This window comes from Saccostrea cucullata, unplaced genomic scaffold (genome assembly GCF_032062105.1).
Source record: "Saccostrea cucullata isolate Sc308-1 unplaced genomic scaffold, CSIRO_AGI_Scuc_v1 ctg2322, whole genome shotgun sequence".
Classification (NCBI taxonomy): domain Eukaryota; kingdom Metazoa; phylum Mollusca; class Bivalvia; order Ostreida; family Ostreidae; genus Saccostrea; species Saccostrea cuccullata.
In genome coordinates, this window is record NW_026934756.1 from 1,062 (window position 1) to 28,430 (window position 27,369).

At 34.0% G+C, this 27,369-nt stretch overlaps 1 protein-coding gene across 1 annotated transcript; it reads right to left on the reverse strand.

Moving 5' to 3' along the window:
• Nucleotides 1-5,902: 5,902 nt before the first annotated feature.
• On the reverse strand, nt 5,903-26,443 carry LOC134241259 (uncharacterized). The gene is made up of 4 exons (XM_062723318.1): nt 26,255-26,443; nt 17,667-17,878; nt 14,471-14,617; nt 5,903-6,201 (listed from the first exon to the last, which is right to left on the reverse strand). The coding sequence occupies exons 1-4, from the start codon at nt 26,275-26,277 to the stop codon at nt 5,903-5,905; spliced, it is 681 nt and encodes a 226-aa protein (XP_062579302.1). The 5' UTR covers nt 26,278-26,443.
• Between the last annotated feature and the right edge of the window lie 926 nt (nt 26,444-27,369).

The window sequence follows — 27,369 nt, forward strand, 5'->3', positions numbered from 1 at the left end:
TTTTTCTACATATTCCTATGTAAATCTTTGATTTTATGCTGTGACCCCGCCCTATCCCCGGGGGTCATGTTTGAACCAACTTGATTCTACGCTGCCTGAGGGTGTTACCACGTATGTTTTATTTTTCCAGGCCCAGTGGTTCTTCAGATGAAGTTTTTAAAAGATTTTTCCTATATATTCCTATGTAAAACTTTGATTTTTCACTGTGGCCCTGCACTATCCCCGGGGGTCATGATTTAAACAAACTTGATTTTACACTACCTGAGGATGCTTCCACATAACTTTTATCAATCCTAGCCCAGTAGTTCTTGTGAAGAAGATTTTTAAAGATTTTTTCCTACATATTCCTATGTAAAACTTTGATTTTTCATTGTGGCCCTGTCCTACACACAGGGTCATGACTTGAACAAAATTGATTCTACACTACCCAAGGATGCTTCCAAATTGATTCTATATACTGTAGAAGTACTTTTCTCCGTGTGGTATTAATTTACGCTATGTACACGGTCACAAATAATCCGCAGAAATTTGTTCAAGCGTACTTAATATAAATGTAAGGCATATAGTGACAGTCAAGAAAATCCGCGTAATTTTCTACCCTTGGACTAAACAGAAATTGAGATTCCGCGGAATTATGACCCCGCGGAAAAAAGTACGTCTACAGTACTACCTAAGGATGCTTCCACAGAAGTTTTATCTTTCCTGACGCTGTGGTTCTTGAAATTTTAAAGAAGATTTTTAAATGGCTTTTCCTATGTATTTCTATGTTAAACTTTGATTCCTCATTGTGGCCCCACCCTACCTCCGGGGGTCATGATTTAAACAAACTTGATTTTACACTACCTGAGGATGCTTTAACATAAGTTTCATCTTTCCTGGCCTGGTGGTTCTTGGAAACAATATTTTTAAAAGACTTTTCTTATGTATTTCTATGTAAAACATTGATCCCCATTGTGGCCCCACCCTACCCCAAGGGGTCACGATTTAAAGAAACTTGATTTTACACTACCTGAGGATGCTTCCACATAAGTTTTATCTTTCCTGGCCTTGTGATTCTTAAAAAGAAGTTTTTTAAAAGACTTTTCCTATGTATTTCTACCAGTATGTTAAGGTAGGATTCTTCTCATATTTCTAATATTTAAAAATTAATGAAATTTTCAAAGAATCAAGAAGACAATATCAGTAAGTGATAGTATCAGTGAAATTAAATTTGACCGTTCTATATTAAAGGCAAGGTCAGGTCAAGGTCATTATCTTTTTCCTTGACATTAAGAATAAAAAATAACTGTTGCCAATCACGTGATACCTACTTCTATTTCAAACGTTTAATGATTGTTCTTTTTGCATAAAAACATATTACTATATCGGTTCTATAGCATGCAATTACCAAATTTACATACATAATTTAACTTAACTTGATATAGGCTAATCCGAATTTTCTCTGTTTTTCTTCATTTTTTAGGATATATTAGTTATTTTCATATGCTTCCTATATTTAACTTTTTCTTATTTTCACATATAATAAAGTAGTCTTATAAATGTACAAAATGATACAAAAACAAAAAGTTTTGATCGTTTAGTAAGAGAGAAAAAATACTTTTTATTGATTTTTGGCTCAAATCTGCACTTGGATGGGAAGCATTTAAAAGCTAATAAAGTTCTAGTTTGATTGAAAAATCATATTTATTTGACATATTTTGAAAGTTTAGTCCCTCATTATTAATCTAACTTACATTTAAAAATTTCTCCAAGTTTTCGATTGTGTAAAAATTATTACTAATTTCTTTGTTCTATTATAATTTTGAGAGGCAGAAAAGAAGATATTTTTATACGCCACCATTCCGCCAAAAATATCGTCCCTGCTAGTTTTCAAACACAGTTTACCATTTCTATTTAATTTAAGTTGTACAATTGTGATGAGGAAAGAAAAATATGGTCTTTTAAATTATTTACACCTAAATATATAAGACATATAAGCAAATATACTTTGAATGTTTCATCTAGTCAGAAACCAGAGAAGAATCCTACCTTAAACTTTGATGCTACATTGTGGCCCCACCCTACCCCCCGCAGTCATGATTTCAACAAACTTGAATCTACAATACCTGGGGATCTTCCACATGAGATTCATCTCTCCTCATTCCTGGCCTAGTGGTTTTGAGAAGAAGATTTTTAATACACTGTATATGCCAATAAGAACTACGAACGATAGTATTGTTCTCCCGCCTACCTCTAAGTCAATTCTCAATAGTAAACATATTCGAATGATTTTCAGAATTTTAATAGATAATTATATGAATTTTCATAAAACGTTACTTATTTGGGATATCAAAGAGAGATAACTCTATAATTTTGGTAAAACTTGTGTTTTTCACTATAGAAATCAACGGAAAACGGAAAATATTTTTAAAACATCTTTCCCCCCGTGAAACAGAAATTCCTTTTTACTGGTAATATGGACTGTCATTCTACGAATTTATGCCAAAGCTTTTTGTGTTTCACGGGGGGAACATATGTTTATAGACAAAAAACGAAAAATATGCTGATTTTTCACCAATTTTAAAGCTATTTACAACTAAATAATTGTATTTTATTAATTTATATACGTTTTATTTATTTGCGTAAAACATGAGAAAAGATATCAGATACATTTTATCATATTTAAGACTATTTCAAAATATGGTGATTCTTGAAAGTTCGATTTCACTAGAAAATATCGTCTACCCCCCTTTTTTCAAGAGCTGGAATTAATGATAATTTACTATTTAGCGCTGGAATTAAAATAATAAATCAATTACCATATAACTGTTCTTTGTATTAAACAAAGATTTAATGGCCAAATTGCCATTAATATTGAATTTAATGAGTGCAAAATGTAGGCGGGAATCAAGAGATAGAGTTCTTTGCCATTAAATTTTTCACTTATTCATAATGATCTTCCCTTGGAAAAGGGCACGGCCTGTCATTTGAACAAACTTGAATCCCCTTCACCTAAGGATACTTTGTGGCAAATTTGGTTGAAATTGGCCCCAGTGGTTCTTAAGAAGATGCAAGTGTGAAAAGTTTACGACAACAACAACAACAATGACAACAACAAAGACAGTCAACGGATAAATTTTGATCAGAAAAGCTCACTTGAGCCTTCGGTTCAGAAGAGCTAAAAATTATCTAGCTAATCTTAAGAATACTGGGTACCTACCAATTTTTCTGGGAAAGATGTCATAGACAATAACTTGTATACATAAGATCATTTGTCAATGACATGGTATGGTGATAGGCATGAGAATCCCCCAAAATTTCATATCATGTTTTATTACATTTTCAACAGTGAAATAATTCATTATATAGCCTATAAATAGTCCCTAAATAATCTACACAATTATGAGCCTTAACAAGTTAAAGGATACCGGAATATGACAAATAATGATTTTGATCAACAAGAGGCCCATGGGCCTTATAGGTAACCTGAGCATCATGCAACAACTTTCAATTTGAATTTGGTTCATGTTTTAAGCTAGATATGCTATGGTATTCTCAATTTTGAAAGAGGCACCATTGCTTATCATAACTATACACTTAGCAATTGTTAAGTTTGTTTACTTAATAACCATAAGCAGGGTAGGGGAACAAAAATGCATGTCAACTAATCAGTAATATTCAGCAATAATCAATAGTGCCTCTACCACACATAAACCCCTGGCCCTAGGTCCACACATTGCATAATTTTTGAAAAGGCACCATAGCTTATATTATCTGAAATATTTGATTAATACGAAGGAGCAGATTTCAAACAATTTATTCATTTTCAGAGTATAATTAGAGCCCCCCTCTATGGTACCCCGGACCCAGGGGCCTTGAAGTTCACAATTCTGGAAGAAGGGCCCATGCTCATCATAACCATATAGGTAGTTCATCTCCTTATAACCAAGAAGCAGAGAAGAAGATTTTCAAAGATTTAATGTATTTTCACTATATAATCAATAGAGCCCTGCCCTGACACCACAACTCCTGACCCTGGGGCCATAAAATTCACATATTTGAAAGAGGCACTCTTGCGCATCATAACTATGTACTTAGTTAGTTTATTTAATACCCAGAAGTAGAGAAGAAGATTTGCAAATAATTAATGCATTTTCACTATATAATCAATAGAGCCCCGCCCTAACACCAGAACTCCTGACCCAGGGGCCTTAAAATTCACAATTTTGGTAGAGGCACACTTGCTCATCATAGCTATATACTTAGTTAGTTTATTTAATACCCAGGAGCAGAGAAGAAGATTTTCAAAGAATTAATGCATATTAACTATATAATCAATAGAGCCCTGCCCTAACACCAGAACCCCTGACTCTATGTGGCCATAAAATTAACAAATTCGGAAGAGGTACTCTTGCTCATCATAACTATGTTCTTAGTACGTTTATTTAATATCCAGGAGCAGAGAAGAAGATTTTCAAAGAAATAATGCATTTTCACTATATAATCTATATAGCATGCCCTAGCACTAGAACCCCTGACCCTAGGGGCATGAATTTCATAATTTTGGTAGAGGACTCAATGCTCATTACATTCATGCCAACAGTCCTGCCCCACCCCTCAGACCCCAGGGGGCAGGGACCATTAAATTCACAATTTTTGTTCCCCTTTACCCATAGATGCTGTATACCAAATTTGGTTGAAATTGGTTCCGTGATTTCAGAGAAGAAGCTGAAAATGTTCAAAGGTTACACACGATGCACGACACACAACACACGACGCACGACGACGGACGAAAACGGATAGCAATAGGTAACCTGAGTGACTCAGGTGACCTAAAAATATGAAGTAAATGTTATTATGATTATGACATCTTCCCCTGACAATTTTCAAAAGTTAGCATGTATGTTTCTTAGTATACTGAAACACAGAAGAAACGCAATACCCTACTTAAGGGGGAAATAATTTTGTAAAGTAAAGAATTTTGTATATCAAAATTATGGATATCTTTGATTTGGTAAATATCGGTAATTAAACAGTTCAACAATTTTCATACCATAACCGGAAGTCAAGTTTGAGTCTGCTTAACAGATATAAAAAATTGCATGTTTAACTAAACAATTGGCAATATTATGGAGTTTTAAGGGTTTGTAATCTTTATCTTAAGTAATGCAGCAATATTTCCAAAAATAAAATCTCCTTTCGTTTCCCGTAACGATGCTAAGGCTTCTTGAAAATGGCTTAAGTATGCATTTCCATTGTCTCGCTAGAAAATCTCAAAGTAATGGTGATGGAGAATTGATGATGCAAAAATACACTATATCACACCTGAACAGGGTCTTATGTAACATATGCTTAAATGATAGTCCTTGGACCGGAAATCCAAGGGTTACTACAATGTGCTAAGTTAGAGAAAATTCAACTTAATCATCTGAAAAACAGTCATTTAAAAAAATGGCAAAGAATAATTCCTTCTTTCAGATCTTGATATTGATTAGCTTATTGTATTGTAGAAATTAAGCTGCAATTGTTGTTTAGGGCAGTATTGCACGTTGTAATTGAATGGCTGGGAGGGGGTGTTTAAACAGTCATATGTTACTTAGTAAAGTTAAAAGATAAACATTTAACATTTTTATCAAATCTCTGATGTTCTGAAAAGTGAGTTTAGCCTAACTGTATTCTTTTTTGAAAATTATTAGATAAAAAAATTCAAACATTTGTAGATTACTGCTTGTTGCTTTTCTTATGCGTTTCAGTATATATAGTCTCTACATTTAATGAGTGTTTATTGAACTGTACTTAATTGAAATTTGACAACATATCTAGTAAGATTAGCATATTGAGTACAGTTTACAGACAGAAGGTGGACCAAGGGTAATTAATGCTTATCTGATATTCGAGCATTTAACAGAGTTTCAATAATCATCTACGAAATCCAGAAAATTCGACAAATACCATCTTTCATATTGGAGTTTCTTGATGTTTGAACCAGTATTGGTCTCATTCCTGATATGGTGTAGCGCCCTCTACAAGTCTGGGGCATTCCTGTTGAACTGTTCGATCCTTGTGTTGTATACATTTGCATATTTCTGCCAGTGACGTTTGTAACAGCACTGTTTGTGACAGTACTAGCACTACTTGCGCTGCTGTTTAACTGTTTTGCAGGTGTTTGAGCATTTGGACTCCATATTGTTCCCATTGCAATTAAATCCTCAGTATCTCTTCCTGTGAAAAAAAGCTTTCAATATCCAAAGTATACTAACACATACCAATAAAAAGAATGTTTTTATCATTGATCTTTAGAAAAACCAATTATGTGTTTGAACAACATGGAGGGTTCAGACAACATTTATTTTAATATTCAGTTCAGGGGCGTAGCTTCCATTGTGGCAATGAGGCAACTGCCTCACTAGATTTTTCAGCAACTTTCCCCTTCCCATAATTGATTGATAATTCATCGCAGAAAATATTTAATTTATTTCTTAAAACATAGCCCCGTGGGGATCCGGGTTAGAATAGGTCCTCAGTACCCCCTTGCTTGTCGTAAAAGGCGACTAAATGGGGCGGTCCTTCGGATGAGACCGTATAAACCGAGGCCCCGTGTCACAGCAGGTGTAGCACGATAAAGAGTCCTCCCTGCTCTAAGGCCATAAGTCCCGCGCATAGGCCTAAATTTGCAGCCCTTCACCGGCAATGGTGACGTCTCCATATCAGTGAAATATTCTGGAGAGGGACGTTAAACAGTATACAATCAATCAATCTTAAAACATAAGTGTTTTATTTCTCATCATTTAAATAAATCTATAAATTATTGTAGTGGTTCTGAGTCAAAATTCGTGAGATCGGGCTCTTTAAAGTATCTTTTGGAAAAATAAATATGGACCACAAAAACAAGGGGCAGGCAAAGTTGACACCCTTTTGATATGGAAAAGGAAAAATGAAAGTCTAGAATCGGCATCAAGTATTTTACAAACCCTGTAAACTGTAAAGTAATGAATAATCTTATTATCTTTCCAAATAATGCCCAATTCAATTTTATTTAAATATTTCAAAAATAAGTAAATAAAATATATATTATTTGTCCCGAAATGAGTAAAAAGTTTTAATAAACATTTTTTTTACTCTATCAAATACTTTGAACATGTTGAAATACAGTATGTACCTATTGTATCATATGAATGTTGCAAGTCATAAAACCGGAAAAAATACGAAATTTCTGTCCAGGACAAGTGCCATTTTTACATTCTAAAACCAACAACTTCGATTTCCGTCGGGGGGCTTCGACCCCCTGAACCCCCCACCAGGGCTCTGTCCTGGACCTGCTGGGGGCCTAAGGCGGCCCCCAGACCCCCGGCCACAATAGCTGTGCCTCACTAGAACTTAAATTCAAGCTACGCCCCTGCAGTTCAACCATATAAGTCAGCCATCTCAATTTTTAACAACCATAATTAAATCAAAACATGGCAGTCTATTAAATATGGGACATAAAAACAGAATGTATCGCAAGCCATGCTCTAACCGAGAAAAATATATTTGCATCAACTTCGAAAACTTTAGGGTTTTTTTCCTCTTCCTTATAGATTTTAAAGTTTTTTTAAATCTGTAAACAAATTTTAGAAAAAAAACAAGAGGCCCAGGAGCCACATCACTCAGAGAGGTATTTTGCTTAGGGGAGAGGAGAGGGAAGGGATTCGAACAAGCTTAAGGTAGGTCGCGGGTTTGCTTTTGTCATCAGTTTTGGAAAACAATTTCAACGATTCGAGCAGTTGTTTTGTGCACATTTGATTATGACATCAGTTACATCACAAAGACAACATTGTGTAATTTCAGCATAATTCTTTGCAAATGACTTCAAGTCTTTAAGAATCAAGTAGATTAATACAAAGTGCATGCTAAATTGTACATAAACCTCGTACATTTATAATTAAATTCAGTCTGAATTCTGATGTGATTATGTGTAATGTCTTACGACAAATTGAAAACAAAACTAAACTAGAGGTACTGTGAGCATTGAGCTCACTAAATGATACCCCCTGCCTCCCATAATGTCCATGTTTTGCTGTATAATTGTTTTACGGTAATGTGTAAAGAGGAAAAACTCGTCGTATCAAATGTTATTCAGAAGCTGCCATATGTGACGTCATAGGTAAGAGTATAATGGCAATGTCCATGTTTTGCTATGGGAAGCCTAAAATACGTGTCGAATAAAAAGGTAAAATAGGAGAAGCAAAATGGCAATAAGTAATAAAGATTCTGTGAACGTTTCATTAAATTTCAGTCAGTAGTATAAGAGGAGTTGCGGATAAGAGATGCGTACCCAAAAGCGTAACAAACGGACGGACGGACTTACAGATGGACAGACGGACATAACGATTACTATATACCCTTTCTTGATTATCTCCCCTTGTAAGGGGACTTGGCCATTCAGTTTGACAATTTAAACTCCCCATGACCCAAGGATGCTTTCTACCAAGTTTCGTAAAAATTGACCCAGTGGTTCTTGAGTTGAAAACGTGAAAAGTTTACAGACGGACGGATGGACAACAGACAATGGGTGACCAGAAAAGCTCACTTGAGCTTTTAGTTCAGGTGAGCTAAAAACACAAAAACAAATTCCTGTTAAGTTTTCTTTTTTTTCAGTCAGAAAATCCTATGAGAATTTTTTTTCACTTATGAATTATTATGAAGCACAACAATAATAATAAACGAGTGGGTATTGTTTTTTTTGTTTGTTTTTGTTTTTGTTTTTTTTGTTTTTTTGACAAATAACATGTCTCCCATTCCTTACCAAAATTAATGAATTCAATATAAAGATCAGGGGCAAATATAATAATGCTGTGCACCTCAGCTCTACTTCATTGTGTACAAAATATCTTCATGTAAAAATGATCTTCAATTATGATCTAGCTGTTCGTTTTTTTAATAATTTAACCTTTAATGAAGCAAGGGGTCAAGGTCTAACATTTTGATGTATATATAAGGCATTTAGTCTTAAATGTTGTCTTTCCTTTGGCAAACACTTCTCAAGTAATGACCTGGACTATTTTTTCAGGTAAAAGATTAACCCTGACTTTATTAATAGGTCAAGTTGAAAAAATGTTGGTATTCACCCTTTATTTATGCAATCTCTCCATGTTCCAAGTTTGAGATAGAGAGAATTTTAAACAGCTGCATGGAAAAAACATTCTTGGAAAATCATGAATTATCTGTAAATCAACAGTTATTCAACTTATTGGCATCATCTATTATTGATGAGTCAAGAGTTTGAAATCAATCCCTACAATTAATTTTCACAACTGAGGAAACTTTCTCTACAAATACACAAGTACAGTCATGTACATGTTCATGTTGACTTTTAAAATAATACTTCATCATGCAAACACAAATAATCTGGGTTAACTTAGTAGAGTGCTTGTTCAAAATCTAAAAGCACATACAATATAAAACTGTATGTGTTTCAATGTATAGCAAGTATTACTACCAAAAGCAGAACCAGAATGCATTTTGATCCTTAAAAGTCATCTTTGACACCCTAAAAGTTTAACCTCCAAGAGTCATAATGGCTTTCAAAATTAGCAGAACAATAGAAATTTTAACTCACTTGTGTGTGATTTGTACCATAAAAGGTGTTTAATAACACTAGCATTGATTCTAGGCAGATGAAACTCATCTTGTTCCTCTAAATCCCTCAGCACAATACTAAAATTGGCCATCATATACATTAACACTTAAACATATGATGAACAGCATACAATGAAATGTTTCTATTCCTATTTTAAATCTGAAGGAGAGCCTTCACATTGTTTGATCCTAAAAAAGATTTAATTGTTATGTCTTACAAAATAAATACTCAACATATAAATATGTCTTCTAGTGCCATTTGTTGAAATTTAATACTTGATGAGAATTTAATCAACCATGTAGCATTTAAATTCATAAAGAACTGTATCAATAAATGGTATCTTAATTACTAGCTGCACAGTTTCAAAGCATTTATAAATCCTTTTATCATATTAGAATACATTGACATGATACTGCAGCTGTTATCCATACACCACAACTTTCTTCTTTGATCACTTCAAAAAGCAGATGAGATTACATCATAGTTTAAATTTCCTTTTGGTTGATATTAAATGAAGTCTAGAAAAAGTTGTTTAAGTATAATGCCAAACAAAAAAATGTTCCTTTTCTGTTACATACTGAGATAAAATAGGATTGGTAGCTTATTAGGTAGGATTTTTTTTATTTTATTGAAATTTTTTAAATACATAAATTGGCAATATTCTGTTATATACTTCACAAAGAAAACAAGTTGCACTTCTTTCATGTTAATTTAAATTTCTTCCATGAACATTTTTACAACAATATTTACATTTTTTGACTTAAGGTAGTTCTATACTCGGCACTTAATGGGCTCAATCTTGAAAATTCTGCTTTTAAAAGACAGATGTATATCCCAGCAATGAACCCGTCCATGAATTTGTCTCTATATAAGAATTTAAATCTGAACAGTCAACTTTAATGCCAAAATTAGAATAGAAAACAAGAGGCCCACTGGCCTTATAGGTCACCTGAGTATAGTGTAACAACTTTCAAACAATTGAATTTGGTTCATGTTTTAAACCAGAGGCCATGAAATTCACAATTTTGAAAGAGGAACCATTGCTTATCATAGTTATAAACTTAGCATGCCTACTCTTTTTACTTAATACCCAGAGGTAGATCAGAGTAACAAAAAGAAAATGCACTTCCACTTTATAACCAGTTGTGCACCCCACCCCAAAGGAACCACGGACCCTGGGCATTAATATATTTTCAAACTATGTACCCCCCTCCCCCAATAGAGGAGGGCCATCCTAACACGTAACTGTTTTTGTTAACCTGAAATATAATTCTTAATAGTTTTAAAGAAAAAATTGGCACATAAACAGTTTAGATTTTGAGAATTATTAAAAACAATGATATTTTTAGATTTTTTTTTCTGAAAGACTTTTTTTATATTCAATTTTGGCTGTTGAATTTTTAGAGGTTTGTTGTATGAAAGGTAACCTGCAAAGATATGTCTTTTATTAGTGTTTGAGTGAGTTTGACTTATTCAAGGTATTCAAATTAAAAAATTATCAGTTTGACAGAAAATTTTGAAAGTACAGACCAGCTACCTTAACACACGACACATAACAACAGATGAAAATGGATAGCAATAGGTCACCTGAGTGACTAAGGTGACCTAAAAATGTGAAGGAACCAAATTTAATCATTGTTTTGCTTGAATTATTGTAAATATGAGTATGATAGTTGGGCTTACATATCAAAAGTACAAGAAAAATATACAAGCTTCACAGGTCAATCTCAATCATATCAGTAACTATATAAGGATATTTTTATGGACTCAATCTTAAAAATATTACTTTCATTTTACAAGATAACATCTAAGAAAAAGAATAAGCTAAATAAAATTCATGTTCTATTTTGAATATGCAGATTTTCTACATTTCAATATAAATTTCAACTGAAATAAAATAGAAGGACATCGTTTTTAAATAAGTGTGAAATAATTGAAAGGTAAAAAATAGCAATGCATGAAAATTGCACCTCACCTATTCCCTAAAAAATCATTAATTCAGGGAAGTACAACTGTATCATTCCATTAAAAATACATGAAGGTACTGCCTTCTGGGTTTGTTTTTGTGGAGGTGGGTTTGCTGATTATAGCAAAAAAGAAATAACAATACTTTGAACGGTAATAACGAAAGACGCTTTCACTGTCGAACGTGGATATCAGATTAATTGCCTAATTACTGTAAACCAATTATTATACACGTCATTTTTTATTCCCACAAGTATTTTTTTGTATCAAATTAAAATTTTATATCCACCCATAAACTAGGTAAAATGCTATCGTGAGTACTGCTTACGTATTATCATTCAAGACATTCTGTGCATTGCGTCCATTTAAAATCTTATATCCGCACCTAAAGTAGATAAAATGTTACCATGAGTATACTTCTTACGCATTATTCATGACGCTTGAATGAAAATCGGGAAAAAAATCGAGGAGATTAAAGTTGATTTTAAACTCTCAGGTGTAAATGTACTTCATGCTAATTTGGTAATTGACGCTTTACAAGATCTACATAGCCAAAGGGCAATTATTATAAACGGTTGGGACGGAACAGGACTGGGCCATAATTAGTCGTAATTGACCAGGCTATCTCTAACTCGGGATCGGTATTCAAAAAGGGCAAATAACTCTAATCATAACATGGGAAAATGAACAACTGGTTCGCGACGATAAATATCCGCAAAAGAGGTTACTCGCGGAACTCGCGGATATTTATCGCACGCGTATAATACTTGGTTTACAACTTAGTTTAATGTCAGTGAGAATACTGTCTGTAACTCACGAATAAATCTTCAAAAAATCGCATTGTGCATTTCAGACTGGTTCATCAACTGTTTATGGAGGAATGAAGAGAAACTTAAGTATGTGTATTAATGAAATTCTTAAATTGAAGTGGGACTTATCTAACTTTCTTTCTAGCAAAGAGGAAACGTGACGCTGTTTTAGACACTTTGACGCTATAATCTGTGCGTCATAAGACGATACAGTACATAACATAAAATGTCATAATTTGTTTATTTATGCAAATATTTATTTGAAATTTGCTGTGCATATTGATGAAATTTGTTCTGAAGAGTAGTGAAAATTTTAGAACATAGTGATAATTATTTTTCACTATAGACAACTTGTCCATGATTTCACCAGATAACCCTCGTACAATGTATACAATCATAAAAATGCTAATATTTGGAGAAATACATATTGAAAAAACTTGAAATTACATCTAAAACAAATAATTTCTAACTAATACAAAAGGGTGATTTAGTAATGATCCTCCAGTTATCATTGACGTTATGCTACATTATTCAACATTTTACAGGGTTATCTTGTAAGCATTGCATTGTTTTCATATCGAGTTTTAATAAGAATTTAAAAGGTATATAACAAAACATTTGGTATCAAAATATTCAGAAAAACTGCTTTTTCAGAAACGGTGAAAAACCAATTTTCGAAAATTTGGTCACAATGGTCCCTTTTCACTTGACGCAACTCATATTCCAGATGTTTTGTTTACCAAAATTTGTTTCAGTAGTAGTATACAACAGCATGTATAGACAATTAAACATGCATCACACAGTTCCTTTAATTATTGGAATTCTTCAACGTTAGGGGAAAAGACAAAATTCATACTACGATGTCCTTAAGTGAAAATGGGTCAAAGATGGCCAAACTTATCACTGGATTATAGACAGACTTACTGGTACAGTAAAACTAGATTATAATGAAGTCTGTGGGACCTGTGAATTTAATTCCCTATATCCGTAATTCATTATATCCATATAATGAATTTGTATACTGGTAACTATATACAGCGAGTTCGCAATATGCAAGTTTTCCATCAATAATATTACCTAATATTGTAGACGTAGTTATTTCCATGGAGTCATAATTCCGCGGAATCATAACATCAGTTTGATCCACGGGTAAAAAATTACCTGGGTTCTTTGAATGCCAAAAATATATATTGTAACCTGCACTAAATATATGAGAAAAAAATACTATTATTTTGCTAAAATTTGTCTGCCTTATGAATATACAATTTTTTCAGAGAACAAAAACAAAAAAATGACTCGGAACATTATACATGTACGTATGCGGTACGTTCTCACCAGCTCACAAAAATATGAATTATCATGAAATAATTCTTGAGGGTTACATACATCAACTTCAAATAAACTCTTTTAAAAGGGGGAATGAAGTTGAACTCCATCAACACAAACGGTATACATACATCTGTGATTATCAACACTGAGGTCAAGTCATGTGAGGTGGCTCATCAACGCACACCAGTCCGTTCAAACAGAAGCTTGAGACAATCTGTGAATCTTTCACGAGTAAAAAATTAAAGTAATTTACTTTTTAAAAAATTATTTTTACATGGCCTGAACTTAATTGTGGTGTCACGTGTAAATGTAATTTTTCAGAGATTATTATAATAAATGTAAATGATTTTGATGACCTAATTTTTTTAATATGCATGTCGTAAGTTTTTAAAAATTAAATTCTTAAAGCAAATAAATAGTTTAAACTTGATTTCGAGCTAATTTCCATGTTATCATGTCAGTTTCAATTCAATTAATTATACCAGTATAAACACAAAGGGATCTGAAAAACTGCAATAAAAACACGGGTCTTGGCGTTTCTATAATTGGATGATTGCCACATATCCGCTTGAGGACAATTCTGTGTAGCATGTGCTGTTATCTCATAACGGGGGAAGACGATTGAGTATGAGGCAAAGATATGCTGAGGACCCTGAAAAACTTCACTACATCCGTGAATTCGCTATATTCCTGTTCGTACTAAACGAGTTTTACTGTATTTTGCATAGAGCCCTTTGAATAGAATATGAAACCTTGATTTTAGAGATACCTGAAGCCAGACTGTTTGTCCTCATACTGTACATAGGATCTCCTCTAATATTGCTCCTAACTGCATTTGGTCTACATTGGATATGTTTCGTTGGAGGAAAAAATTCAGGGGGTCCAAAATTATCATCAGTTTCCTTGCAGAAATTAACTGAAAAGATATTTAAAGAAGAACAAATATAAAACAAGATACAGTATAAAACATGTTTAAAGCAAACACGCTTATTTATTATTTTTATTAAACATTTCAAAAGTGCCCTATATATTAAACTCTAAGGCACTGTACAAGCATATTATGTAAAACAAATATAACTTAAAGTGGCAATACGGCTGCAAATCATGTGCTTTTTCATTCAAATTTACCCAATATATCATTCAGGAATAAGGTAAAAAGTTGAAATAAGCATTTAATATATTCTCCTCATACAAAATTAACTTAATTAGAATCTGCCAGAAAATCAAGGGTCGTACAACTTAGATCTGTTTACTTGTACCACGTACGTGAATTCTAAAATGGCACGTGCATACAATGTAGGGTTTACAATTATAATGGAATATTAGGTAAAAGCAATTCTCAGAATCAAAATATCTTAACTCTCCGGTAAATTAATAATAGTTAACATTTTAGTCTGCATTCAGACGAATTTATCATGATTAAGTACAAATGTTGACGTTTTGTGTTTTGGGGTGCAGGAAAGGAAAATCCACCAAATCACACGTCATCGCGGCAAAATGTCAAACAAAATATGTTTCTGTAGTTCCAATACAATTTGCACTTAAAATGGCAATAATCTTATATGTCATAAGTGCATTTTTATGTTGAGTTTATACTGATTTTTTTTCTTTGAAAGCCATGGAGATATGAGAAATGATAGCATGTACATGTATCAACAAACCTGTAGGGTAGAACCTTCGCGAGCCCCACATATGTCGCCGAGATCCCGTTTCTTCTTCATCCAATGATTATATTAATCTCCCAACTAAATTTTATCAGGAAAGTTGCTTTTTAATTTCAAGCCCTATTTTTGGTTTTGTTTTTCGTTTTGGGCGACTTTGTCAATATAGCAGGCCTACCGGGCTTCCTTCTCTTACCATGTTGTTTTGTTTATGAAAACTATAAGCATGTGTGTATAGCCTGGAATGTGGAACCTCGAACAAGTTGCGATGTATATATTTATGTACCATAAATAATTATTAAATCTAATGAAATAATCAGAATTATTTACTTATTAAATTGTAATTTACTGAAAGTGTATACATTTATGAGTATGAAAAAAAATACCAAATCCTATCAGAAAATTTTAACAAGTCTGTTTTTGAAGAGATGCGCCATACTGTCGCTTTAATTGAAACTAGATACTGTGAGCAATGAGCTCATTACATGACACCCTCCACCTCCCATGTGACTATGATGGCAGAGTCCATGTTTTGCTATGGAAAACCCAAAATATGTGTCCCATCAAAATGTAAAAAAGGAGGTGCACAATGGCAATATGTAATAAAAATTATGTGAAAGTCTCATCAAATTTCATTCAGTGTATGAAAAGAGTTGCAGATAAGAGATGGGTACCCCAAAGCTTAACAAACGGACGTATAGATGGAAGCATGTACAGACAGACAAATGAACGGATGGACATCACAATAACTATGTACCCTCCAACTTTTCAAGCGGGGTTATAAAAATTAGCAGCAGTCATATTTGAAATTAGGCCAGTAATGTGCCATATATTTATGAACAAACGTAAAAATAGTGTTATGATCTTGAAAAAATCATGAACAAGAGGCCCATTGGCCACATCGCTCACATGAGCAACTAACTAGGTAAAAACAAAAATCAATTCAGGATTGACAAGATGTGTTTGTAAAACACTATGCGCCTGGCGGCAACAAAGTTTGAAAAAAGCAATTTTTAGCTTAATTAGTTAAGTATGCATACCAAATATGAAGTCTCTAACTTTCATGGTTCAAAAGTTATGGTGAAGATTCAAAAAAGCTATTTTTATAGTATGTAGGTCACAGTCAACATCACAAGGTCAATGACCTTGGTAACATTTGAGAGAGACTTAATTCATGGAGTATGCATACCAAATATGAAGTCTCTATCTTTCATGGTTAAAAGTAATGGTGAAGGTTAAAATTTGCAGACAAAAAGCTATTTTTAGTATATAGGTCACAGTCAAGGTCACAAGGTTATTGGCCTTGGTGTCATTTGGAGAGCTTAATTAGTGGAGAACACATACCAAATATGAAGTCTCTATCTTTCATTGTTCAAAAGTTATAGAGAAGGTTCAAGTTTGAAGACAAACACACAGACAGACAGGACAAAAACAATATACGCCCCAGATCTATGGATCCTAGCGAATAAAAAGTTTACATTATAAAAAAAGTGGTTTGGATGGGGGGATTTTAACAAACTCAAATCTTTTTTTTTGGTGCTTTTATTTTGATGTTCAATCATGGCTTTGTTGTTCTTGGCCCCATCAAACCCCCTGGGGTCATGCTTTGAACAAAATGATTGAATTTACACTACCAGAGGATGCTGACATATAGCTATGAACAATCATGGCTTTACCGTTCTTGAGAAGAAGATTTAAGAGATTTTTCCTTTGTATTCCCATGTTAAACTTTGATACCCCATTTGGGCCCACCCTACCCCCTGGGGGTCATGATTTGAACAAACCTGAATCTATGCTACCTGAGGATGCATCTATATGAGTTTCATCAATGAACCATGGCTTTGCTGTTCTTGAGAACATTTTTCTTATGTATTCCTGTAAACTTTTGATACCCCATTTTGGCCTCAGCCCACCCCTGGGGGTCTTGATCTGAACAAAAACTTTAATCTACACTATCTGAGGATGCTTCCATATGAGTTTCATCTTTCCTTGCCTAGTTGTTCTTGAGAAGAAGATTTTCAACGATTTTCCCTATGTATTCCTATGTTTAGCTTTTACCCCCCATTGTGGCCCCATCCTAACCCTTGGGTCATGATTTAAACAGATCTGAATCTTCACTACCTGAGGATGCTTCTACATGAGTTTCATCAACGATGCCAATGACAACAACAAAAGACAACAAACAAATTTTGATCAAAAAAGCTCACTTGAGCCATCGGCTCAGGTAAGCTAAAAAGGGAATGCATGAAATTATTTTTATTACACATATTTTAGGAACCATTTATATTCTACGGAATGGCCTACCTTTTTCAATAGATACAGATTTTCCACGTCTTCCTCTGCCACTGGAATGTCTGTAATCCGATTCTTTCAGTTCACAAGATGAGACTCTTGATTCTCTTCCAGCTACATCAACAAAACTGTTGCATCTCCCTTCAACTATGTCAGACTGACTGGTTTCAACGCCATAGACAAGATCAGCAGTTGAATAAGGCACTGTGTGGGTTGAGGAAGAACTGAATTGAAAAGTAAATTAGTGTCTACATTAACAGAACAAAAAGAACTCATATTCTTATTAACTTTTACAGTGCAGATAGCTCTAGTCTTTTTAAGAACATGTCTCTTTTGGGGAACAATAGACTCAAAAGACAAGAGGCCCACGGGCCTTATAGGTCACCTGAGTATTGTGTCACAACTTTCAAACAATTATATTTGGTTTGTGTTTTAAACCAGAGGCCATGAAATCCGCAATTCACAATTTTGAAAGAGGCACCATTGCTTATCATAATTATAGACTTAGCATGCTCTGTTTACTTAATACCCAAAGGTAGATCAGAGTAACAAAGAGAAAATGCACTTCCACTTTATAACCAGTTGTGCACATCATCCCAAAGGAACCACTGACCTTGGGGCCACATATTTCAAAATTTTGCAAATTTTATCATAAAATGGTTGATTAATACCAAAGAGCAGATTTAAAAGCATTAATTTATTTTCAGACTATGTACCCCCCACCCTGACCCAGGATGTGGGGGGGGGGGGCATAAAAAATAACCATTTTGCTAGATGCACCTTTCTTCACCATAAATATATATTAATTATTGGATCATTGGCATAAAACCCAGGAGCAAAGGAAAGATTTTCAAAGAATTAATGTATTTTCACTATATAATCAATAGAGCCCTGCCCTAACACCAGAACCCCTGACCCTGGGGCCATAAAATTCACAATTTTGGAAGAGGCACGTTTGCTTATCATAACACTTAGTTAGTTTATAAATACCCAGGAGCAGAGAAGAAGATTTTCAAAGAATTAATGCATTTTCACTATATGATCAATAGAGCCCTGCCCTAACACCAGAACCCCTAACCCTTGGGCCATAAAATTCACAATTTTGGAAGAGGAACTCTTGCTCAACATAACTATATACTTACATAGTTTATTTAATACCCAGAAGCAGAGAAAAAGATCTTCAAAGAATTAATGCATTTTCACTATATGATCAATAGAGCCCTGCCCTAACACCAGAACCCATGACCCCGGGGCCATAAAATTCACAATTTTGGAAGAAGCACACTTGCTCAACCATAATTATGTACTTTCATAGTTTATTTACTACCCTGGAGGAGAGAAGAAGGTTTTCAAAAAATTAATGCATTTTCACTAAATAATCAATAGGGCCCCGCCCTAACACCAGAACCCCTGACCCTGGGGCTACAAAATTCACACTTTTGGAAGAGGCATTCTTGCTCATCATAACTATGTACTTAGTTAGTTTATTTAAGGTAGGATTCTTCTCACATTTCTTGTATTTAAAAATTAATGAAATTTTCACAGAATCAAGAGGACAATATCACTAAGTGATGGTATCAGTGAGGTTAAATTTGACCGTTTAATATTAGAGGCAAGGTCAGGTCAAGGTTATTACCTTTTTCCTGGACATTAAGAATAAAAAATTACTGTTTCCAATCATGCGATCCCTACTTGTAATTCAAAAGATTTAATGTATTTCTTTTTGCATGAAAATATACTACCATATAGGGCCTACATGATAATATTACCAAATTGACATGGATGATTTTAATAAAATGGATATTTGCTAATCCGAATTTCCTCTACTTTTCTTAAATTTTTAGGATTTTTTAGTTAGTTTTATATGCTTCCTATATTTAACTTTTCCCAATTTTCACAAATAGTAAAGTTGTCACATAAAGGTACAAAATGATACAAAAACTAAAAGTTTTGATCATTTACTAAGAGAGAAATAACACTTTAGGGATTTTTGGCTCAAATCTGTACTTAGATTTAATGCATTTAAAAGCCAACATAGTTTTAGTATGTGTAAAAAATCTTATTTATTTGATATATTTTGAAACTTTAGTCCCTTGTTATTAATTTAACTTAATTTGAAAATTTCGTCTAGTCTTTGATTGCATAAAAATTATAAATAAAGTCAATGTTCTATAATAATTTTGAGAGGCAGAAAAGAAGATATTTTCATACGCCACCATTCCGCCAAAAATATAGTCCCTGCTAGTTTTCAAACGCAGTTTACCATTTCTATTTAAAGTTGTATAATTGTGATGAGGAAAGAAAAATATGATATTTTAAATCTCTTACATCTAAATATATATGAGACATATCAACAATTGTACTTTGAATATTCCATCTAGTTAGAAACTAGAGAAGAATCCTACCTTAATACTCAGATGCAGAGAAGAAGATTTTCAAAGAATAAATGCATTTTCACTATATAAACAATAGAGCCCCGCCCTAACACCAGAACCCCTGACCCTGGGGCCATAAAATTCACAATTTTGGAAGAGGCACTCTTGTTCATCATATACTATGTACTTAGTTAGTTTACTTAATACCCAGGAGCAGAGAAGAAGATTTTCAAAGAAATCATGCATTTTCACTATATAATCTATATAGCCCCGTCCTAGCACTAGAACCCCTGACCCTGGGGCCATGAATTTCAATTTTGGTAGAGGACTCAATGCTCATAAAAAACATTCATGCCAACAGTTTGCCTGCTTGATGTCCAGGAGGAAAGAAGAAGATTTTAAACGATTGCAATAATTTTAGTGGTATTGGCCCCACCCCTCAGGGGAGCGGGGACCATAAAATTCACAATTTTTGTTCCCCTTCACCCATAGATGCTGTATACCAAATTTGGTTGAAATTGGTTAAGTGGTTTAAGAGAAGAAGCTGAAAATGTTCAAATGTTAACACACGACGCACGACAGACGAAGACGGACGAAAATGGATAGCAATAGGTCACCTGAGTTACTCAGGTGACCTAAAAACTGAAAGAACTCTGAAAAACTAAAATCAGAGAAATATGTCTAAGAGTGTTGATTCTTTGATGCATCACTCATAATAGTTTGGTCTATGTAAGGCTTGAGGTTACAGTGGAAAAAGAAAGAACATGCTCCAAAAACTCCACAAGGTCATTTATCTGGAAAATGAATATCAAATTCAGCATCTGAAGAAACATTGGAAGTGAGCATCTCTTGATGCATCATCTTTTGCAAGTTTTTTTTTTTTAATAGAACATATAATTTCTTAGAAATAATTCTACTCCAATAACTTAAATCTGGTCACTCATCTTCATATCATAGGTCAAATCCAGCATAAAAAAAATGTCCAGAAGACATCATCAATAAACTAGAGGTACTGTGAGCACTGACCTCACTAAACGACAGCCCCCCCCCCCCCCATATGATTATAAAATACATGTTTTGCTCATATACTGTATGTAAACAACTCAGATGGGCAAAGGGAAGTAACTCTAAAATAAAAATAAGACAAAACAAGAGATGTTTGTAAAACACTTATGCCCCCCTCCCCCCAATTGGAATTTTTCCAAGTCCAAAAGGTTATCAATCTGTCAAAAATGGCGCAATAGTACCCAAAACAGAATTTGACCTAGATATTCATCTGATAAATCTGTATACTAAAATTAATTTCAGTATGTGCAACCTATGTGAAGAAAATGAACGGAAACTGCAAATAATTGGAATTTTTCTAAGTCCAAGGGGCATAACTCTGTCAAAAATGGCGCTATTGTACCCCAAACATAACTTGAACTAGATATTCATCTGATATATCTGCATAACAAATTTCATTTCAGTGTGTGCAACGGATGTGAAGAAAATGATCGAAAACTTAGTGGACCGACAGAATGACAGACAGCAGCAAAGCAATATGCCCTCCCTTCTTTGAAGATGGCATAAATATTAATATAATGGCAGTGTCAATATTTTGCCATGGGAAACCCAAAATATACTCACCGTCAATAGAAACGCAACACCCTAATTTTAGGGGTGAAAATTATATACGGGATATAACTATGTACCAAAAAAGTTAGGACATCTTTTACTTTGCCAAATCAGTTATTTAACGGTTGAATGATTTTCATTCCATGACCGGAAGTTGATTTTTAGCCCCCTGAACATGAACAGAAATAAAAAATTAGCATTTTTAATAAAATTATTGTCTATATTTTGGGTTTTCAAGGTTTTGTACCTGTTAATTATACGTCTTGTACTAAAAGTCAGGAAAAAATATCCTTCTTTCTCTTCCGGATGTGATGCCTGCATGTATTTCCTCAAAGTAACTGAAAGCACGCATTTTCATTGCTAATGTTGGAAATTTTCAAAATAAAGAAAAGGGAGAGCTACAGATGCAAATATACACTACATAACGACTTTTCGGGCTCATGTGTTTCAAAAGCATGAATGACAGTTCCTTGACCGGAAGTCCAAGGGTTACTACACTATGCCAAGTTAGAGAAAATTCGACCTCAGTATCTGAAAAACAGGCATTTAAAAAAGGACAAGAATATTTATTTCGCTCAGATTAAGACATTGATAAACTTAATGCATGGTAGAATTCGGGCTGCTCATGTTGTACATGGCGCACTAGCACGTTTTAATTGAATGGTCGGAAGGGGGGATGTTTTAAAAGTTATGTGTTACTTTCTAAGGTCTAAAGATAACATTTAAAGTTTAAATGAAGTATCATTGTTTTGTAAATTTACTTTTTAAATTCATGTATTCATTCTTAATCTTATCTTTAAACCTTATAAAGTAACACATAACTCTAAAACATCCCCCCTTCCGACCATTCAATTAAAACGTGCTAGTCCGCCATGTACAACATAAGCAGCCCGAATTCTACCATGCATTAAGTTTATCAATGTCTTAATCTGAGCGAAATAAATATTCTTGTCCTTTTTTAAATGCCTGTTTTTCAGATACTGAGGTCGAATTTTCTCTAACTTGGCGTAGTGTAGTAACCCTTGGACTTCCGGTCAAGGAACCGTCATTCATGCTTTTGAAACACATGAGCCCGAAAAGTCGTTATGTAGTGTATATTTGCATCTGTACTCTCCCTTTTCTTTATTTTGAAAATTTCCAACATTAGCAATGAAAATGCGTGCTTTCAGTTACTTTGAGGAAATACAGGCATCACATCCGGAAGAGAAAGAAGGATATTTTTTCCTGACTTTTAGTACAAGACTTATAATTAACAGGTACAAAACCTTGAAAACCCAAAATATGTCAATAATTTTATTAAAAATGCTAATTTTGATTTCTGTCCAGGGAGCTAAACATCAACTTCCGGTCATGGAATGAAAGTCATTCAACCGTTAAATAACTGATTTGGCAAAGTAAAAGATTTCCTAACTTTTTTTGGTACATAGTTATATCCTGTATATAATCTTCATCCCTTAAATCAGGGTGTTGCATTTCTATTGACGGTGAGTGTAGCTATGTGTCAGATCAAAAAGTAAAATAGGAGGTGCACAATGGCAATTTATGTAATAAAGATTCTGTGAAAGTTTCAACAAATTTCGTTCAGTGGTATGAGAGGAGCTAGTTGCGAATAAGAGATGGGTACCCCAAAGCGTAGCAGATGGACGTACAGACAGATGGATGGACATGCCGATTACTATATACCCTCCTGCTTTTCAAGCGGGGGTATAATAAATATTGAATGCAAGGTTGATTCTATTATACAATTATTGACTTTTGATGAGGTCTAAACTCCTGACTATACGGACCTGGTCAGGTATTGGTTGACTGAGGCCGAAGGCTGAGGTTAACCAATACCTGACCAGGTCCATATAATAGTCACGAGTAGACTGAATTCAAAAATCAATAACCGTTTTATTAAATGATAAGGAATTTTACAACACTTTTGACATTTTTGTTCTTGTTTCCATCAAAAATAACATACAACTAGAGCAAAGCTTGTTGCAAAGCAAAGAGTAGGTCTTCCGTCCTGTTTGACCGGAAGTAAGTTTTATTTTTCAAAAAAAATGAGTAATGATGTACAAAAATGGTTTAAATCCTCCAAATCTATGATTGTTAATTATTGCAAAATAAAGCCATTTTTTACTACTTCCGGTTTCACTGGAATTAAATTTTATGCTTCCAGTGACATTTTTTACCCAAAAGCATGTCAAGAACGGCAAAAATATGCATTTTTTGACTACTTCCAGTTTGACCGGAAGTGCATAGCTGGACATATTTTGACGACCCCAATAGATTAAGCTTGACATTTTGAACAACTTTGCTTCTTTGCCGTATTACAAATTCTCAATACTTTTTGAGATATAAAGGAAAAACTTTTGGCCCCTCTCAGCCCTTAATTATAGGGCCAGCCCTTTATCATTGATTTCCATTGAAGGATAGTGACATTCTTTACAACTTTTGTTCTACATGTCTTTACAAAATATTAACATGTAAAAAGATATTGCAGAAAAGGTGTGAAAAATTTCTAAGTCCCCGATAGGACTTTTTTTGGACCATAGCGAGCCCTGACGTTCGGTGTTTCCGGAAAAAGCGAAATGGGAAAGGCATATCTACAGACATAGGTCTATCATACCTGAAAGTTTCATGTTTCTATCTCAACCCACCCATTTCTCAGAAAAATTCTGGACAACCCGATCCTTTAAAATTCAGTAATTCAGCAATATCTCAGGACCAGAAGTGACGTCATCAAAAAAGAAAAAAACACATAAGGTTCAAGTGATGATATATAAGTCCTGAAAGTTTCATGAAAATTCATCAAGCCGTTTACATTCACACCAACACATGCTTTAAAACACGCAATCTGATTGGTCGAAAAAACTGTAGGCAAATCTATGGTTGGTCAAGAAGGAAAACCTGAATAAACCCCATATGAGGTGAATTCACTCTGAGGTACATCTCAGGAAAAGGCATCTAGACCAATCAGAGAGCCTGCATGCCTAGAAACTTTAACCAGATTGTGCTATCTGGAAAATGTAGGTCAAGTCCAGTATCCAAAGCAAGTCAAGTAGGATGGACGGAAATGAACTTGTGCATGGTTAAATTAAACTTTCAATATGCATGGAGAACCCTGTACAACTGTGTATAAATATATATTTCTAAATTTAAACATAGGTATTCAGAGATTACAGAGCTCACCTCAACAAATGTTATCTTTAAGTATATAAGGCAAAGTCCCACAATTAACTAATACTGTACAGTATAAGTACAAATTTTAGCAAGACGCAAATTTAGCAATTTAATTTGTCCTTAAAAGTTGGGGGTTTTTTATTTTCGCGAGATGTAATTTTAGTGATTTTAAAAAGCTCACTAAAAGAAACTATTACAAATAAAGTGTGATGAATTTTCATGGCATTGAACTTGAAATCATATGAAAATATAATCCTGATACCTATACTAAATTTCATATCATTTTAAAGAAAAGGCCACGAACATACAAATTACTGTTACCTGAGAGACTGTAGGCAATCTGGATACACTTTCTTTGTCGAACATGAAAAAAAAACCGTATTCATGGCTGCATGGTTTTCTAAATTTTTCATTGAAAATGACAGTTTAAGATATGGTTTTACATTTTGTTTACCTACAAATAATGAAATTATGCCCAAAACACCTTATTTGACCAAGCTAAAGTTGTAAAGCATCATTAAAGGAATTAATTTCTCAAATTTGATAAATCTGTACTGGCATTAATACTAGAACTTGACCTTAAATTAAAAAGTAAATTTATGCAATTGTCCATTTGAAAACCCAAAACACAACTCTTCTAAACTATCCCTGGATTTTGTTGTTGATCGCCTAATATAACAGGCAGGGAAAAATCTTGGCCATACTGGGTCTCAACCCAGAGACCTCTCAATAACCGGATGGGCACTACATCACTGCATGAGCAAAGCTTTTAGGCCAATGTAACCCATCATTATTCATATGTTCCCGTTATGTTCGTTTTTTATAGATTTATATTACAAGAAAAGTGAGTAATTCATGATAATCATTGTGCATGCATTTCAAAAACTATAAGCTAGGCTATTTTACTGTTTCTATCATTAAATGACACGATATAAAAGGGGAGAAAAATCAAAAGAGGCTCCCCCACCTTATCAGTCATATTTAATTAAACGTTCTGAATCAAGATTACTTCACTTCCTAGCAGTCTTAAAGGTGACTGCGGTAGTACAAGGGATATTTTCACAAAGCCTCTAAAATTGAAACGTTTTCTTGTTGCCATGGTTACTACTTATATTGTAAATATTATATTGTATGGGGTTAGTTCATATTTATTTGACTATTTTTTATTCGATGAATAAAAAAGACACTTGTTTTGTCCACATTTCTCACACAAGTGCAAATATTCATTTTTCCTTTATTCCTCTAAGGCCCATTATTATTTAGGCTATCTGTTTACTTATTTATTGTTGCCCCTCGACCTCGTTGTAGACCGACTTTAGCTACTAAGCTAGGCTAGTCCCCTGTTAGGAAAAATAAACCATATCAACAATGATTTGTACCATTTGTCATTCAAAGAATAAAAACAATTATTAGACATACAAAGACAAACAATGCACTTACATGAATTTAATCCTTAGCTGCATTTCGTAGCAGTTCCACAATAATATTGCATGGGTGGTCGTTCCTAGAGGTTTCGATCATGTGCATTTTGGACCCCAAGAGATTTTGATCCAAAACGAAGACAAGATAAGACCTTGTATAAGATTTTCTAGAAAACTTGTCTAATGAGAGCATATTCATTCCGATGCTAAGAAATAAAATAATTTAGCCGCAGTGCTGTGAACATAAATCTGAGATGAATGTTAAGAAATAATTAAGGTACTGAAAGTACTGATAGTTGGGCTCTGGGGAGAAAAGAGAGATCCAAAATGGAACGACGCTGCTTTTTTTTTTTTTTTCTATTTTCAGTTTATTCAGTGTATCCTATCTAGAATAATGAATCTCCAACTTGCGCTATAACTGTTGTACATCTATACATTGGCATTCAGGTAAGTATTTCACATTGGGGAGTCGAACTGGATGCAAATAATCCTAACTTTTTGTGACATAAAGGAATAATTAAAAATAAAAACACCAATCAATTCAAAAAACAGGCCAGACAGTGTTATATGAGGAGGAAGATGTCAAGATGGAAGGGATGAATACAATTATATTGTTTCCCACTTTCTCCACTTTTTTCTGAGAAAAGTTTTGATATTTAAAAAATTTTGGATGTAAATTTTACTTGGACAGCTTTTTAGTGAAATGGCCTTAGAGGCTTTTAAGTCAAATGAAAGTCAAGTGACACTCATTGAAATTTACATTCATTTTTCCTGTCATTTTCCCTAATTGTCTGTAACACTTCTGGCTTGTACTATATATTATCAAACAAGAGGCCCATGGGCCTTATAGGTCACCTGAGCATGTATTTCAACTAATCAGTAATATTCAGCAATAATCAGTAGTGCCCCTACCACACATGAACCCCTGACCCTTAGGCCTAGATCCACACATTGCACAATTTTTGAAAAGGCATCCTTGCTTTTCAAAAATATTTGATTAATACCAAGGAGCAGGTTTCAAACAATTCATTCATTTTCAGTATATAAGTACAGCCCCCACCCTCTATGGTACCTGGGACCCTGGGGCCTTGAAATTCACAATTCTGGAAGATTAGGGCCCTTGCTCATCATTTT

Bases quoted from the DNA above. Each gene is read 5' to 3' on its own strand.
- LOC134241259 (XM_062723318.1), bottom strand. From the start codon at position 26,277: ATGCAGCTAAGGATTAAATTCAT. The intron at 14,618-17,666 runs GTAGGCCATTCC...ATATCTTTTCAG, and splicing joins ATCTGTATCTATTGAAAAAG to TTAATTTCTGCAAGGAAACT. The intron at 6,202-14,470 runs GTATCTCTAAAA...TTTTTTTCACAG, and splicing joins GACAAACAGTCTGGCTTCAG to GAAGAGATACTGAGGATTTA.